Source organism: Macrotis lagotis, chromosome 1 (genome assembly GCF_037893015.1).
Source record: "Macrotis lagotis isolate mMagLag1 chromosome 1, bilby.v1.9.chrom.fasta, whole genome shotgun sequence".
Taxonomy (NCBI): Eukaryota; Metazoa; Chordata; class Mammalia; order Peramelemorphia; family Peramelidae; genus Macrotis; species Macrotis lagotis.
In genome coordinates, this window is record NC_133658.1 from 326,634,931 (window position 1) to 326,653,314 (window position 18,384).

The 18,384-nt window shown below is 34.3% G+C and overlaps 1 protein-coding gene across 7 annotated transcripts in view; it reads left to right on the forward strand.

Annotated features, from left to right (window-relative positions):
* SCAI (suppressor of cancer cell invasion) overlaps positions 1–18,384 on the forward strand; it is a 214,596-nt gene that overhangs the window by 163,548 nt on the left and 32,664 nt on the right. For 5 of the 7 annotated variants that reach the window (XR_012473651.1, XM_074211586.1, XM_074211585.1 and 2 more), the window contains 4 exons: positions 37–138; positions 1,555–1,633; positions 4,595–4,694; positions 10,638–10,719. Coding sequence is in view for 6 of the 7 variants with exons in the window: in XM_074211586.1 (XP_074067687.1) it covers positions 37–138; positions 1,555–1,633; positions 4,595–4,694; positions 10,638–10,719 (363 nt within the window). In the remaining variant the exon portion in view is untranslated. The remainder of the gene's footprint in view (positions 1–36; positions 139–1,554; positions 1,634–4,594; positions 4,695–10,637; positions 10,720–18,384) is intronic. The other 2 variants (XM_074211588.1, XM_074211587.1) reach the window with 1 other exon arrangement.

Sequence of the window (18,384 nt, forward strand, 5' to 3'; positions counted from 1 at the left end):
GTGTGTGTGTGTGTGTGTGTGTGTGTGTGGTTACAGGAATCTGCTGATAAACCTGCCCGGCGAGAAAATCCTCATAAATATCTGCTGTACAAACCAACCTTCAGTCAGCTATACACATTTTTAGCAGCTTCTTTTAAGGTTTGTGTGATCACATTTTCTGTTGCCTATGGAAAAAATAGGTCCTAAAAGAAACATATTATTAAATATACAGTACAAACTTGGTGAGCCATATTGAAATGAAACATCTACTCTTGAACTTGGAAAACAGGGATCCCAAGTATTGCTGTGCGCTATAGAAAGAACTTGTGATATATTTTCCTGAAGAAAATTAATCAAGGGTTTTTTTTTTCAACAAAATTAAAGATTGTTTTGATGAACTGCTACAAGTGTTTATGCCCCCAATACTGCAGGCATAATAGTTATTGCCAGTACCCCATCAGTACCTTAAATATATTTTTGCTTCATTTGTAACAACTTGAGATTAAAGATCTCAGATTTTTTTTTCCTCAGCCCCTGATATAGAGGCCTTTTAAAAGAAATGTGTGTTTTTTAGTCTAATAGTTAAGATATTATTACTCTATTTTAGGCATGGCTAGAACAAGTATTTGTGCAATCTAGAAAGGCTTTACTGATGTACCCCTTTATTTTTGAAAAAGAACCATTTATGTATGTATTTGTGTCCATTGGAGCATTTATAAAATTATAAGAACCCATATCTTGAAAACTACTCCTCATACTATCCTTTACATTTGCTGTGCCCCAGGCTCCTGCTTTCTTTACCTACTTTTAGCCTTGAATCTGAATTTGTTGTTCAGTAGCTTTTCAGTCATGTCCAACTCTTTATGATCCCATGTGGGGTTTTCTTGGCAAGGATACTGGAGTAGTTTGCCATTTCCTTCTCCAGCTCATTTTACAGATGAAGAAAGTGAGACAAACAGTTAAATGACTTGCCCAGGGTCACATAGCTAGTAATTGTCTGAGGCTGGTCTTGAACCCAGGAAGATGAGTCTTCCTGACACCAGGTCTGGCACTGTGTCCATGGCACCACCCAGCTGCCTCCAAATCTGAATTTAGATATGTAAAAATTACTCATTTCATGTGTCTAAAAACAGTCTTCATCACTTGATTAATGATTAGTGTTTCAATTGTTTGCTGTGTAGAACAATGTGGAGCAAGTAGAAATTACAAAGTAGAAGTACAATTTAATGGTAAGGCTAGAAGATCTGTGTTTGAGTCCAGCTCTGCTATTTGGTAGTTGTGTGACCTTGAGCTAGTCACTCAAATTTTCTAAGTCTCAGTTCTTTTATCTGAAAAATAAGAGGATCAATCAGACTAGATGATTACTAATCCCCCTCACTTCTAATATTCTGTGATTCTCTAAGCCAACAAAACTAATATTTCTGCTGGAAAATAGAATAGGATTTAACTTTGACTCTAGTTGTCACCTCATTATGGTAGGGGAATTTATTGCTCTTGAATATGTCACAAATTATTTTTTAAAAAGCACATTTTCCTTATTTATTGTTTTATATATGTGTATGTCTTAAATTCCAGGAGCTGCCAGCCAACAGTGTGCTCCTGATTTACCTGTCAGCCACTGGAGTTTTTCCCACAGGTCGTTCTGATAGTGAAGGTATAATAAAGGAATGCTCCCTGTCATGAGTGGGGCTTGAATTCTCTTTCTATTCTGCAAGATGATGGCCTGTGGCCTCCTGACTGTTTCAAAATTTCTTTCTCAAGAGGCATCCAATTTAAAGTTCCAGTTTTTCTTTTGAATGTAATGCTCCTGTAGATCCCCAGCTAATTTTATTAAATAGCATATGTGGAAGCCTATTATTCACCTGAAAGAGCCCTAGACTGAATCTGAAGACCTGTAGATTTAAACTCATGCTCTATAATTACTAGCTATGACTATCTAGTTTCTTTACCTCCTGGGCCTCAGATTCCTTCTATAAAGTAAAATTAGATAAGATAATCATCTCTAAAGTCCAATATACTCTAAATTATGTTTCTATGAACCTATTGATCACAATGAAGATCATGCCTCGGTTCTTGCCTGAATATTGCCCTGAACACTGTTGATTTTGAAACCCCACCCCCCCAAGCTCATTTAGTTTGTTGATCTGGACTTCATAACATGATTTTCTCCTTAATGATCTCTGAGTCTTTGGTGAACTACCTGATTGGATCTGTGGCTGCAGTGTGCCTGAGAATCTTTGTAGAAATTATTACATTTTTATTACTGTGAAAGTTCAAGCCCTTGTCATGATTTTGTTGATTCTGTCCTTATATTTCTCTTTTTTTAAACCAAGTTGAACATTAGGGTGCTACTGGTAAAACTAAAAGTTCTCTGACAGGAGTAGAATGGTCATGATATTTAGATGGGTTGATTTAAGTAATTAAAACAGTTTTATTGGTGGAAAAAAAAATTCTCATTTCCTTAGTATTTTTTTCAACTCATTTCTTTTTTGAAATTGCATTCCTTTATATGAAGCATGCTCATTTCCTCTTCTTTGCATGACTCATAGACCCTCTTAAAATGTTAAAAAGAAAAAAATCTCTGTAGTTTTTTTGTTGTGATTTTTTTGGAGGGGGAGAGGGAATGGAGATGAAGAAAAATACAGTTTGATATTTCATGTTTTATTTTGCATCAGTGTATGCTGGTATCTGTTTCCTGTATCTAGGTTGGCCAATTTGACTTTAGGTTCTTGCCTATTTACCTCTTATTCTTAAAACTGAAAACTTGAAATGAATTTCTCATTAAAGAAGAGGATTCTGTTTGTCCCACAATTCGTTTATTTTTACTGTTTCTAGTAGCTACTCTTGAAAGCCTCTGTGGACAAGTGACCAGGATTCTATATTTTGGCTAGTGTGTGACTGGTAAAACGTTAATGCTTAGGTTATTGAACCATTATTAATTTGTTCGTTTTCTACCTTCTTATAATTAAAAAAGCAGCTATATTTTCAGTCATATTTCACAGAACTGAGTCATCCTGGAAGCTAACTTCAGAAATATGCATGATTACATTAAACATACCTAGTTCTGGATATACAGATTGTTTTGTGGATCCTTACTTATAGTAGGTTGGTTACTTCCTCTACTGATGCAGATTGAAAATCCTTGTCTCTCATCTTATTATTTTATACAATTTTTATTCAAGTCTTTCCTCTAATCCTCCAGTGTATTGAAGGATTTCCTCTGCTCCTATAGACATCTTGGACTATTCAGAATAGTAAAATTAATGAAGTTGAATTATAAAACATTTTTCACAAAGCAACCCTGTAAAGGTAGACCATACATACATAATCATCCCCAATTCCAGGTGAGAAAACTAAGGCCTATAATGGGGAAGTGATGTTTTCAAAGTCACGTGACTTGAAGACATCAGAACCAGTTTGAACAACACATAATGCCACAGTACCTCATGTTATCCTAGTATGATCAAAAATGATGCTTCATAATATTAAAGTGTGACTTCAGAAAGGGGAAAAAGATAAGACCTGGAGATTTCATTGATTAAAGAGAATTTTCAGGTGAGGAAATTGCCTCTATTAATATAAATCTGCAACATTTAGTTCTAGAAAGTCTCCTAGAACACAGGGTTCAAACTCATACCTTGTGAGGCCCAAATCAGATTAAAATGTAATTGGAAAATGTTTAGCAAAGTAAATAAAAATACAATACAATGTAGATGATGTTACTTTCTGGTATTCAAAATCAACATGTAGCATGCAAGATTTAAATTTGGTAGCACTAGTCTAAAGTAGTGAGAGTTTACATGATTTGCCCAGGGTCACATACCTGGGCTTGATAAAGGCTTGAACCTGGGTTCTTCTTGCTTTGTGTGTGGCTCTCTTTGCACTGTCTCATGCTCACCTTAATAAGGTATTAAATATAGCACTGAAATTTGCTGCAATTTTCTTGATGCTGAAATATTTATCATTTATGAGACTTCCCAAACTTCTATAACAGTTTAATAATATTTGCTCTTTGGACAAAATTAAAAATAGAGAAAATTTTCCATGGCTCTTTATAAGGGTTTATTAGGGAAAAGTTCACATCTGTTTATTGTATCACATAATATTAAAGACTTGTTGATTTTAATTTTCATATGAAATGTTAAGGTTTTTTCTTGAAAGTTTGATTATGGGGTGGCTAGGTGGTACAGTGGATAAAGCACTGGCCCTGGAGTCAGGAGTACCTGGGTTCAAATCCGGTCTCAGACACTTAATTACCTAGCTGTGTGGCCTCGGGCAAGCCACTTAACCCCATTTGCCTTGTGAAAACCTAAAAAAAAAAAAAAGTTTAATTATTACAGTTCAAATTCTCCATCACTTTTGTTATTCCCAATAATGCCATATAGTAAGTTTTTACTTTGTTTCTCATACAGCTTATTTTAGAAACAAATAAATGATTCAAAAAATAAAACAGTACATGAAATTGTTCAGATCCTGCATTATATTATATGATTAGAATATATGTTTTTCTCTTTCTCTCCTGATGAGAATATATGTTCACCTCTTACCCTTTTGTTTGAACCTAAGATAAACAATAGCATTCTAATTAATGTCAGATTTTCTTCCCTTTTTACAGGCCCATATGATTTTGGAGGAGTCCTCACTAACAGTAATCGAGATATCATCAATGGAGATGCCATCCACAAACGAAATCAGACCCATAAAGAAATGCACTGGTAAGAGAGCTGATTCAGCTTCCAGTCATTACTTTGGAGATCAGAGATGGCAAGGGAAAAGGAAGGAAACAAGCACATATATAGCCCCTACTATGTATGAGACACTCCACTAAACATTGAACAATCATTGTCTCATGTGATCCTCACAGTAACCTTGCAAGGGAGGTGTGAGGCACTATTATTCTCCTCATTCTACAGTTGAGAATTTTGAGCCAAGCAGAAATTGAGAGTTGCTGGAGTTACCTAGCTGTGTATGAGGCAGGATTTGAACTCAGGTCTTCCTGATTCCAGGCTCAGAGCTTTATATACTGGGACATCTAAGTATGTGAGTGCTATTTTATAATTCCTATTGAAGTAGAAGATTTCTAGTAACACAGAGAGGCAAAATATAATTAAGAAGTATTCATTAACATCCAAAATTAACCTAGAAATAGATTAACTTGGAAGAAAGCTTTGAAATATAAAAGTCCCTAAGAATATAGAATGGCAGTAATTAGAACATAGAATATTAGAACTCCATGAACTTTGCAGAGCCACAATGAGGAAATTGAGGTTCAGTAAGACAGAATGATTTTCCCAATATCATTTAATCAATGAATGACAGCTCAGGTGGCTCCACATAATGAAGACTTTTTTGATTATCCAAGGAAAAAGAATTCTTTTGCTCACATTGCTCTTAATATGAGTAAGATCGCTGAAACTGAGAGATAACCAGAATTCTAAGTAGAATTTCATCTGCTAAAGATTCCTTTTCACAGCAGTATTTGTTCTTGTCCTTTGTTTTCCTTCTAATGACTTGATGTTGAATGAATAGTTAAGAGGTCAAACCTATATTTGACAACTAGAAGGATGGGACTTAATGCTATTGGAATGGGAAGAGAAACATTCTGTCATCCAAAAGCCAAGCTCTGCTCAAGAGAGAGAAGAGACCTTTATGGAAAACACTTAGACCTGATAATCAAGCGACCTTGAGTCTTCCTTTAGTACTTCTTTCCCTGATCCCTGTGGTCAGGAATCCTTTTATTTCTCAGATCTTCCCTAATGCCTTATACCTCTAATGTGTTTATATTATACACTGTTTTCTGGTTATTTAGTATCATCATTGCACACTAGTATACGTGTAATATCCCAGAGATTGAAAACTAGAAAAGGGTAAGAACTTTTATCTTAATTTAATTTTTTAACTACTAAAATAATGCTTTAAATAAATGAATTCTACTGTTCTGTTTTACATAGGGCAAATCATAGTCACACATTAGTTTCCTTATTTAAATAAAGAAAAAGATCAGATAATCTCTAAGGCCATTTTCAGTAATAATATTCTATTAATTTATAAATACTGTTATTGAGAGAGAGAGAAAAATAGAAATTCTTATATCTCACATCCTTAGAAATATGTATAGATTTTAAGGTTTGAAGAGCTTGAGAATTTAAAATTAAGCTGATGGTTTTTGTAATCCCTTTTGTTTTTTGTCAAGACAGACACTTGAAGTCACTTTCTGTAAAAGAAGACTGAAATAGATACCCTCTCCTCATGTTTATAGCATTTCACCTCTTTCTATTTCAGTAGGAAAGGTTCTGCCCTTGGAATCTGGAGGCCTCACTTCAGATTCTGCTTCTATAACTCTAAAATAAGCAATAACTTCTCAAGACTTTAGGTTCCCATAGTTAACTTTAATTTTTTTCATTTCAAATTACCAAAGAATTACTTTATAGAACTAGAAAAGTAACTGTAAAATTCACCTGAAGGAACAAAAGGTCAAGAAAAGCAAACTATATTACAAAACTGTAATTGTCACAACAGTTTGGGACTGGACAAGAAACAATGGATTGATCAGTGGTATAGTGTAGGTACACAATATACAGAAGCCTGGTGTTTAATATAAAGCCAAAGATTCCAGCTCTTGGAGTGAGAATTTGACATTTGACAAAAACTACTGGGAAAATTGGAAAGTAGTCTAGCAGAAACTAGGCATTGATCAACGTCTCATACTATATACCAAGATAAGCCTAAAATGGTTACGTGATTTAGACATAAAGGGTGATGATATCATAAACAAGTGTAGTGTAGCATGGAAGAAATTACATGTCAAATCTATGGATAGGAAAGAATTCAAGACCAAACAAGAGATAAAAAGTAAAGTGAATCATTTTGATTACATAAAATTTAAAAATTTTTATAGAAATAAAGTCAATGTAGTCAAAATTAGAAGAAATATAGGAATCTGGGGGAGTGGGGAGAATTACAGTAAGTTTCTTTTTTTTTTTAACATTTTGTTTTCCAATTATACAGAATAGTAATATGTAGCCATCCTTTTTTGCAAGCTCTGAATTCTACAATTTTTTCCCCTCCTCCCTTCCCTCTCAAGAAGGCTGTCTAACAGTCTCTACATTGTTTCCATGCCATACATTGATGTAAATTGAATGTTATAAGAGTAAACATAAGAATAAACATAAACCCCCTGCCCCCCAAGAAGATGGGGGGAGAGAGAGAGAGAGAGAGAGAGAGAGAGAGAGAGAGAGAGAGAGAGAGAGAGAGAGAGAGAGAGAGAGAGAAAAAAAAATGTACTTCAGTCTGTGTTCAAATTTCAATGGCTCTGTCTCTGGGTTAAGTTGCTTTCTCTATCATAAGTCCACCAGAGAAGTTCCTTCAATATTTTTTCCCTCAGTTGCTATTACTAGCTGTACCTCCACTCTATTTCTCCCCACTCTTATTTATTCTATTCTCTCTCCTTTCATCCTGACCCTGTCCAAAAGTGTGTTGCATTTGGGTACCCTGTCCCTAAATCTTCTCTCTCTTCTATCACCTATTCCCCCCCTTCCCTCTCCCCATTCCCCTTCATCCCGTCCCTTTCCTCCCATCATTCTCCAGGGTAAGACAGATTTCCTCACCCTATTAAGTGTGTATATCATTTCCTCCCTGAGCCATTGCTGATGAGAATGAAGGCTCACTCATTCCCCCTTGCCTTCCCCCATTCCACTCCAATGAAAAAGCTTTTTTTTGACTCTTATGTGAAATCGCTCAGCTTCTTCTTCCGCTCCCTCTATGGTTTACCAGCGTACTATGCTTGGAGATCAAACTTAATGTTCAACTCTGGTCATCTCATTAGGAAAGTTTGAAAGTCCCTTGTTTCATTGAAAATCCATCTTTTCCCCCAAAAGAGGATATTCAGTTTTGCTGGCTAGTTGATTCTCGATTGTAAACCAAGAACTTCTGCCTTCCAGAATATCGTATTTCAATCCCTGCAAGCCCTTAATGTAGATGCTGCCAGATCCTGTGTAATCCTGACTATGAAGCCTTGATAGATGAATTGTTTGTGTCTGGCAGCTTTTAGAATTTTCTCTTTGATTTGGGAGTTTTGGAATTCGGCTATAATATTCCTGGAAGTTTTTCTTTTGGGATCCCTTTCAGAGAGTAACTGGTGAATTCTCTTGATTTCTATTTTACCCTCTGCTTCTAGAATCTCAGGGCAATTTTGCTGTATTATTTCTTGAAAAATGAAATCTAGGCTCATCTCCTGATTGTGGCTTTCAGATAGCCCAGTAATTTTCAAATTATTTCTTCTGGATCTGTTTTCAAGGTCAGTTGTTTTTCCAATGAGATATTTCACATTTTCTTCTAATTTTTGCCTTTTTTGGAAAAGTTTTATTTTTTTCCTCATTTCTTGCAAAGTCATCAGCTTCCTTTAGTTCCATTCTGCATTTGAAGGCGTTATTTTCTTCAGAGAGATTTTTTATCTCCTTTTCCAGCTAGCCAATTCTGCTTTTTAAGGCATTCTTCTCCTCATTTGCCTTTTGTTTTGCTTTTTCCATTAGACCTAAACTGCTTTTTAACATATCATTTTCTTCAATATTCTTTTGTATTTATTTCATTTTTCATTTGGTTTTCATGATTTTTCTGCATTGCTCTCATTTCTCCTCCCAATTTTTCCTCCACCTCCCTTAATTGCTTTTTAAAGTCTTTTTTGAGCTCATCCACAGTCTGAGCCCATTTTCTATTTCTCTTGGAGGTTTTGGATATGGAAGCTTTGATTTTTTTTTTAATTTTTTTAAATTTTTAATTTTTAAAATTTTTTTTTGGAAGCTTCAATTTTGTCATCATCAGAGTATGTGTTTTGATCTTCCATGGGACTGAAGTAATTCTCTATGGTCAAGATTCTTCTTTTTCTGTTGTTTACTCATTTCCTCAGCCCAAGGCTAATTTACAACAGTTCCAAGGCTTTGGGGTTGTTTTTTGGGGGGACACCCCACTGGGACCTCCAGTCCTCCAAGGTCTTATGCTCTCTAACCTGTGCTTAGATATGTAGATGACCACAGCACTACCCTCTGCCCTGGGGCTATAAGGCCTGATCCAGCTATCTTAGTATGGAAGCCCAAACTGCAACCTGGGTCTGAGTGTAGGCAAACAGCAGAGTCCTACCCCAGGGAGAGCAGAGAAATCTCTGCAGACTTCCTTTACCATCTCTGGGGGTTCAAGCTGCTTTCTCCCTATTCTTGCTGCAGGTTCTATGGCCGGTGCTCCTCACTATACACTCACCCAGGTGCAGCAAAGTTCTCTCACCACCTCTTCAGGCTGTTGCTGGTGATCTCTGGGCTGGGCTGGGCTGGGCTGCACAGGGACTTTTTTCCCAACCCTTGGTCCTGGTGAAGCAGACCTTTCTCTTGGAGCTTCTGAGTTATATTGGACTGGGAAAATGTATCACTCAGTTTTTCTGTGGGTTCTGGCCCTCTAAATTTTGGCTAGAGTCATCATTTGTTTTTTGGGGGTTGGGGGGGTCAGAGTTCTCTGGGAATGCTGCCTTCAGGAGGCCATCTTGGCTCCACCCCCCCCCCCCCACAGCAAGTTTCTTTGATAAAGGTCTCATTTCTTAGGTACATAGAGAATTGAGACAATTTCTAAAAATTCCATCTTAATAATGGTCAAAGGATATGAATGGACACAGATTTCCAAGGAAGAGACCAAAGTAATCAATAGTCATATGAAAAAATACTCTAAATCACTAATAATTAGAAAAATTCAAATTAAAACAATTCTGAGGTATCACCTCTTACCCACCATATTGGCTAACATGACGTAAAAGGAAAATGACATGCTAAAGAGGAATGTTGGGAAAAAATGCTGGTGGAGCTGTGAAGTAGTCCAGATATTCAGGAAAACAATTTGTAACTATGCTCAAACAGTGATAACATCACATATTCTTTGATCCAACAACACCTCTACTAAGTATCCCAAAAAGATTGAAGGAATGGAAAATGATCTACATCTACCCAAAATCTGTATAGCATCTCTTTTTGTTGTGGCAATGAGTTGGAAAATGAGGCAATGTCCATTAGTTGGTGAATTGATGAACAGGTTATCATATATGATGTTGATAAAATATTTTTGTGTTGTAAGAAGTGATGAAGGAAATGTTTTCAGAGGAACTTGGGAAGATTTATCTGAACTGATACAAAGTGAAGCAAGTAGAATCAAGACAACAATTTACACAAGTAATTGCAATATCATAAGAAAAATCATCTGTCAAAAACTTAGTAACTCTAATCAGCACACTGACCTATCACACACAACTCCAAAGGACTCATGATTTAAATTGCTATCTAACTTGAGATAGAGAATAGATGGACAACAGTGCAGATTGAGACATTTTTCCCTTTCTTTATTTTTCTTGCCCTCCCCTCCAATAACATGACTAATGCAGAAAGGTTTTGCATGACTGAGTATCATATTTCTTTCTCAATGAGCTGGGAAGAGGTTAGAGTGAAGAAAAAAAATATGCAAGTGAACCTATAAATAAAATAAAAATAAAAACTGAAAAAAATTAAAAATTATTTTCTTTATGCATTAGATAAAAAAGGAAGCATAACCTGAGGAGAAAAATGAATAAGTTCTGTATTACTTTACTTGGATGGTTGGCTTACTGAATTCCTTATATCTCTTTCTAGTCTTCATCCTGGAGATCTCTATCCTTTCACCAGAAAACCTCTGTTTATTATTGTGGACTCGTCAAATAGTGTTGCATATAAGGTGAGTCTAGCAAAAGCTAGTGATAATATCTTTGTCATAAAACTTTAATCTCAGGACTCCCTTCTTTGTACTGTGTGTCTTGCTTTATTTTATTTTATTTCTTTTATACAGTTTGTATTTAGTCTTTCTTTTCTCTTGAGGTTGTGCATGCTAGTAAGGATCTGGTGCTATGAATAGAAACAAGAAGAAAACTGCATGAATGGACGATCAGTGGAAAGTAATAAATCCTGCAGAAAAAAAAAATCAAGATTTCCAGGATCTCTGGTGGGAGGTTCATTTATGTTAAATACCCTAGGATGTCTGCTTTTGTGGAATTGGGGTAATTGCAGAGAATTTTTTTTTCTCATTTTTCAAAAAAAAATTTTTGCTATGCCATATTTTTACCCTATAACCTATTCAAATTATTGTCCTGGCATATAGATGGATAACCATAGATATGCACACCATTGAGAGTTTCCTTCAGCCTTAACAGTGGGATGATGCTGGCAGTAGACTTTGAGTCATTTAGGTCAATGTATAGAAATTGTATAACTGATCTGGGCCTTTCCTAACTTTTAAAATGAGAAAATTGGACTGACAATTAAAAAATTAGTGGAAAATTATGGTACAGGATACTAAGCAAGGTACTCTGTTATAATCATGAAATTAAAGTTTTTGGGTTTTTTTATAAATAAATAAAACTTTTAGTTTTTTTAGAGCAGTTGAACATTTCGTAGCTGAGTAATTAGTATTAATCCAAACTCAGAAAAATGTCAACAAAATTCTAGAGTTTACTACATCTGTGTGAAATTAGTTCATTGGCAAAGAAAGCTAAGAAATATGCAGGATATGCAGAGTTGCCACTTTTACCTACTTTTCATTATAAGTCCTCATATTTATGACCAAATCAGAGGAACTTGAATTTATAGATTTCTTTCTTTTTAGGTTTTTGCAAGGCATTGGAGTTAAGTGTCTTGCCCAAGGCCACACAACTAGGTAATAAGTGTCTGAGGCTGGATTTGAGCTCAGGTACTCCTGACTCCAGGGTCTGTGCTCTATCCACTGTGCCACCTAGCTGCCCCAGATTTATTTCTTGAGAGCAGTAGAGATATCTGTTGACCAAAATATCTGACCCTAAATAAGTATTTCCCATTTGGTTTCCATTTTTATGTTTTAACTTTTAGGAATGAACTGTGAATTTTAACAGTGCTTTTATACCAAACAATTTTTTAGAACATGACCTGATATTCCATTCTTTTAATTAAATTGCAGACCTTTGAGTTGCTAGGAAAATTACTTATATCAGGGTGATTGTTTTAAAATTGGGATTTGAAAGTACTTGGAGTTTGTTTTTGTTTTTTTTTTTTAAGAGTAGGAAAAAACTGACTGGTAGCTTCTTTTGAAGCAATATTTAAAAAAAAAGAAACCACTCAAAACAAAGAAATGAATTGATGTTGTATCATGAAACAAATAGAATGTGCCTATGCTTCAGTTGAAAAATGATCTCATGTATAGAAATTCCTTTATTTTGTTATTTTAATCCAACTATTATTGGGCTTTGTGAGTCAAAAAGACCTGAGATCAAATCCTGTCCCACTTACTAGCTATGTGACCATAAATAAGTCATTGAAACTCTCAGCCTTGATTCTCCCATCTATAAAGAAGGGATGATAACAACAGTACCAACCTTACAGGGTGGTTAATACTAGAGATTATTTTGAAGAATAGTAGTAATTGTGATCTTGTTGCATCAGCTTCAACTAGTGAAAATCTTTCTATCTCCAGTACTTTATTTTTAGAATTTTCTCTATTATGAACTTAAATAAAAACAAACATGAACATTTCCCTATGCACAGAATGAGAAAGATATCTGTCATGTAAATTAAATTAAATTAAATTGGGGGAGACATGGCTTGAAAGCAAGTAGGTCATTTAAAAAAAAGATAGAGCTTGAACCCTGGAGGGCTAAAGTCAAATCTAGCCTCAGACCCTTGGTATTTATCAGCTGTTTAATTGTCTCACAAAAACAAACAAACAAAAACCAACCCAAAAAACAAAAAACTTAGGGATTTTAGATGAATAACTAGGCAAATTCTAAGTGATGATTTATCAGGAATGTTATAGAATACATTCCCTAAGTGAGAGGAAACTTGACTAATTTCCCTTCCAATTTTAAGACTAAATATTCAGTTCAGGAAAAAGATATGTTAAGGGGCTGCTAGGTGGCGCAGTGGATAGAGCACTGGCCCTGGAGTCAAGAGGACCTGAGTTCAAATCCAACCTCAGACACTTAATAATTACCTAGCTGTGTGGCCTTGGGCAAGTCACTTAACTCCAATGCCTCGCCAAAAAGAGAGAGAGAGAGAGAGATGGCATGAAATTCTATGACCACTGAATATTTTCTAACCTGCTGTTCTATTATTCTTGTTGGGCAGTAGTTAGTTACATGTTTAAGTGATGCCATTTGTAATAATGGTATATTTAATGGGAGTAAGGGTGAAATGTGAGCTATATTGTAATGGGGTTTTTTCATTTCATCTTCCTTATTTCTTTCTTTTTGAAAGAAGAAATCCCTTTAACGAATTGAAGTGTAATGAGAAAGATGGATCCTTGCCAAGAAATGATTTGCATCTTTGTCAAAATCAACATAATTATCCACCCAGCCTCATTTTTAAAGCATTTGGCTCATCATGGAAGACAGCTGCAGCCTGTTCATAATTTTTGACTTTCAGGAAAACTACTAAAAAGTTTAAACTTTTAATGGCAGGAGATGATTTAAGAAGATTGAAATATATAGCAGATGTTGAAGCACTAATAATTGAATCCCATTTTGTCATGGCAACATAATTCATATTAGTGAAGGCTTTGGGACTCATAGGATCACTCATAGGAACCTTGAAGGCCACCTAGTCCAATTTTCTCATTTTACAAATGAACAAACCGAGGCTTAGGAAGGTTAAATGACTTGACCAAAATCAGATATATGTAACAAACATCAGGAAGAAGAAAGAGAATTGAGTTTTAAGGAAATGTCATTGGGAGACTACCAGTTTAGGATGTCACCAATTCCAGCTTGCCAATGACATGTTTGGAGACTCATTTCTTAACAATCAACTTCATGTGAAATAAGACAAGACCCTATTAATATTTCATAAACACCAATCTGTTTTCCTGTTACTCTGTATAACAATTTCTCTTCTTGCTCCCTGAGGAAAATGTATTTGTCTACATAGGCTTTCATTGTTCTATTGAAGGCAGCATAAATGACTGAAATATTTAAACTCTTACTCTTACTCCTCTGTAGCATTCTGTTCAGAGTAAGCGCCTCTTACCAGAGTTTAGCTCTTTGCTTTGTTTAGTTTTCCTGTTTTAGATTTCCCCATGAAATGAATTTTGAATTTTTATTTCCTTTTCTCTTCTTATAAATGCCTTTAATATGTAAAGTATAGATAATTTAAATAAATTACTTAGGCCATACTGATTTTTAGCTTGTTTTCATACAAAGCAGCTTTTTATTTATAGCTTTACTCTATCACTCACTTTTGTATGTCAATGTGGATGTTTGTGCTACCTCTAATCTTTTGTAATATTTTTTCATTTCAATTGAGTTAATAATCTGTTGCTATTTTGTAATAATGTGTTCCATTTTATAAGTCTCTATTTAGCTTTGTTATCTGTATTAGGTTAATAAGACCAAGCCACTGTAATGTTTTAACATTTAATTTATACCAAACAAACTAGATAAACACAATCCATTAGAACTCATAAATTGAATTAGATTAGTACCAAATAATGCAAACAAAATGATGTTTCTTCCCTAAATATTATTTTGTTGGTATTTCTTTTGGGAAGGAGGGAAGAGTTTTGTATGGTCTATAATATTTTGATTAGATGTAATATAAAAAATTCTGATCTGTCCTCTTCTGTCCCTATGTTGAATTAATTTTCTGTGAGTGTTATAAATTATTGTGTGAGAATTTGGGATTGAATGTGATTTATATTATTTTTTGTCTGGCTTATATGAACCAGGCTAACTAACATAGTAAAGATAATCCTAGTGTGTTTCTTTTAAATGAATACTAGCTTTTGGTCATCTTTGTGAGAAACTTGAGTCTCTCAAACACCCAGAGTGTTGTGCTTTTACATAAAGTATGTCATTGACTGACAGCAAGCTAATAATCAGGACAGATCTTGTTGTATATGACTTAAAGGAAAGGTCATGTTCTTATGAACAATAGTGTATGTTTGCAGTACTTCTCTATTAATTAGTAAGAAAATAAAATAGAAATGCTATCTCTCATCTCTTTTTTGATAATTCTTGTTTTTGGAAATGTACAATTAGACAATGATTAATCTTTATCTTAAAAAAAAAACCCTTCTCCCAGTATATTTTTAGCTGAAAATTTTTTAAAGTGTATTGTCCTTTTAAATAAGCAAATTCTAAAATGGAAGCCATTCTTGATTTAACAGCATGTGTTAAAAGTTTTCCTTATTTTCACTTCATGATATTGCCATCTGCAGGACAGACATGAAGGTTGATAGACATATGCCCCCAAATTTTTGAAATAATTCACATGTCCATATTTGTGAAAATTTGTCATTATTTCCCTTTATCATTGAATTTCCCAAAGTATTTTTTCACTCTATTTAAACAAAAGATCTCTCAAACCAACTCTTATTAGAAAATACTTAACCCTGTTATTATGCAAATTTCAGAAAATGATCTTACTATCAATATAAGCTTTCAGTTTTATTGCATAGAAGTTTTACTTTTTCTTGTTAAATTTCGAAGTTTTACTCTATATCTGTTTCAAATCAAGGTACTTAATGTGTTATGTAGATAGAAGTCTTTTAAAAATTTATTTCTTTTGTTTTTATATCACCTATGTGATATAAATAATATGTGATAAAAGTGATAATGTGAAAGTTTACATTATGCAAGAGGGCAATAGTAGTTCAGCATTAATAGCTAAAATCATAAAATCCATCAAACTTTGGTAATTCTACATTTCCTTTTTTGCAAAAACAGCAATGAGGTGTATTTACATAGCTTTTTTGGAGGGTCAAGCTTTTTTCTTATAATTTCACAGCCTTCAGTTTTCATTTGATTTGTTTTTGATTCTGTTTACTTTGTTGAAATTATTGTGCATGTCATTTTCTTGATTTTCTTACTTCATTTTGCATTCTTTCATATAAATGATCCCTTGCTTTTCTATATTTGTCATTTTAATAATTTCTTATATCACTATTATATTTATGTATTGAAATTTGTTTAGCTGTTCCTCAAATTGACAGATGTCTAATTTGTTTCCAGTTCTTTGCTACCCCACATACACACCAGAAAAAAATGTGTTCAGTCATTTTTCATTTGTGTCCAACTCTTTGTGCCCACATTTGGGTTTTTTTTAAAAGATGCTGGAGTGGTTTCCCATTTTCTTCTCTAGCTCAGTTTACAAATGGAGAAACTGACACAGTGGATTAAGTGACTTGACTGGAGTCACATAGTAGTAAGGATCTGAAACTGCATTCAAGATGAGTCTGACTCCAGTCCAGCACTCTATTCATATGACACCCAGTTCCCCACCACCACAAAACAATAACAACAAAAAAATTGCTGCTTTAAATACTTTGGCATATGTGGAATTTTTCTTTCAGCATTTGACATCCTTTGGGTAAATGTCTATAGGTAAGATCTATAAGTCAAAGAGAATGACTCTATAAGTCATTTATTTATTATAATTACAAATTATTTCTAGAATGGGTCTATATTAATTCATAGCCCCACCAAGAATACCTTTCTATGTCTCTTCCAACATTTAGTATCATAACAACAATAATAATAATGAAAATAAGAAGCATTTTTATAAGTGCTGTAAAGTTTGCAAAGTACTTAACAAATATTACTTAATTTTATTCTCACAACATCCTGGGAGATCCCTGCTATTTCTGTCTCTGTTATATACATGATGAAATTTAAGAAGCAGAGGTTAAGTGACTTGCCTAAGGTCATATAGTTTGTGAGTTTGTGAGGCAAAATTTAAATTTGAGTCTTCCTAATATCAGGACCAGTATTTTATCCACTGTGCCACCCAAGATACCCCAGCATTCTCAACTCTTGTCATCTTTGCCAATTTATTATGTGTGAAGTTAAGCTTCAGATTTGTTTTCATTTGTATGTTGCTTGTTATTAGTAACTTTGAGTCTTCTCTCACATGATTGTTAATAATATGCACTTCTTCATTTGAGAATTGTTTGCTCTTACCCTTTAACCCCTTGTCTTTTCAGAAATGACTTTTGTTCTTCTAATTTCCGATAGTTGTTATTGTATTTCAAATATCAAACTTATTAGAAATAATAGATGCAAACATTTTGCCAATCAGTAGGTTTTCTTTTTATCCTATTTCCTTCAGTTTGATTTTGCAAAAGCTTGTCATCTTCACCTAATTTAAGGCATCTGTTTAGTCTCTTGATCTTCTTCATTTTTAGTGACAAATGTACCACTAAGCCATAACTGAAATCAACACCTGATCTGGTTCTCTTCTAATTTTGCTATGATTTGATCTTAATATTTGGGTCACATATCCATTTTAAATTTGGTATAGTATATAGCATAAGATAAAGTATTCATTAAGATTTTATGATGTTCCAGACCCCAGTGTTAAACATGGGGACACAAATCAAAAGATAGTCCCCATTCTTAAGGATTTTACATTCTAATGAACAAAGACATTTAAGGGGGAGCATACTCTGGAGCTGAAAGTGATAATGAATGAAGATGTTTAAAAGGGAGCATACTCTTAAGAGGGGACCAGGTTCTGGGGAAGGTTAGGGTTAGGGTTAGGTTTAGGGTTAGATCATCTAAAAGAGCCCAGGTTGATTCCAGAAGCATGTCCATGTTTCCGTTAAGGAAGATGTGGGGATGATTCTAGAGTGGAAATTGTATGATTTGGAGCTGGTAGCTAAGGAGTGCTGGAAGGAAACCTGATTGTTCTAAACCTAATTTTTGCTAAACTCCTTTCTAGTTTTCCAATTAGTTCTTGGCAAATAAAGAGTTCTTTTCCAAATAATTTATGACTCAGTAGGGTTATTGTGATCAGTTGTTTCTGATTCTCCCTTAACTATTTTTTCCTACTTTTTGCTTGTTCTACTCTGTTTTTAACCGTTAATTTTTTTTTATAATTTGTGCTTTATAGTTTAATTTGAGGCTTAGAAGTGCAATGTTCCCTTTGTCTCCATTGAAAATTCTAAAGCATCTATCTTTTAATGATCCTTTTATTATTCTTTCCTAGCTCTGTAAAGTATTCCCTCATTGGTATTTCAATTCTGAACATGTAAAATGTTTATGAAATTTTCAGTTGTTAAAACATATATTTTTTGTTGTTTGAGTGATATCAAATATATTGAAACACCAGGTGTCCATAAGAGACAATGATAACATATTTATGATTAGCCTTTAGTGATCTTGAAATAAAGAATATATTGTAGAGCTGTCCAAAAGAAGCAATATCATACTATTTTGACTAGACTTAGATTAGGCCAGTTCTCCAATAGTTTAGGTTCAGTATTTGAACAAAATGAGACTGTATCGGCTAAGAACCACATGTTACAATGTTGGTTCTCCTTAAACAGAATAATCAGAAGACCAGGAGCAGTGAACAAAAAGGAGTTTATTTGCTCTTCTAAAGA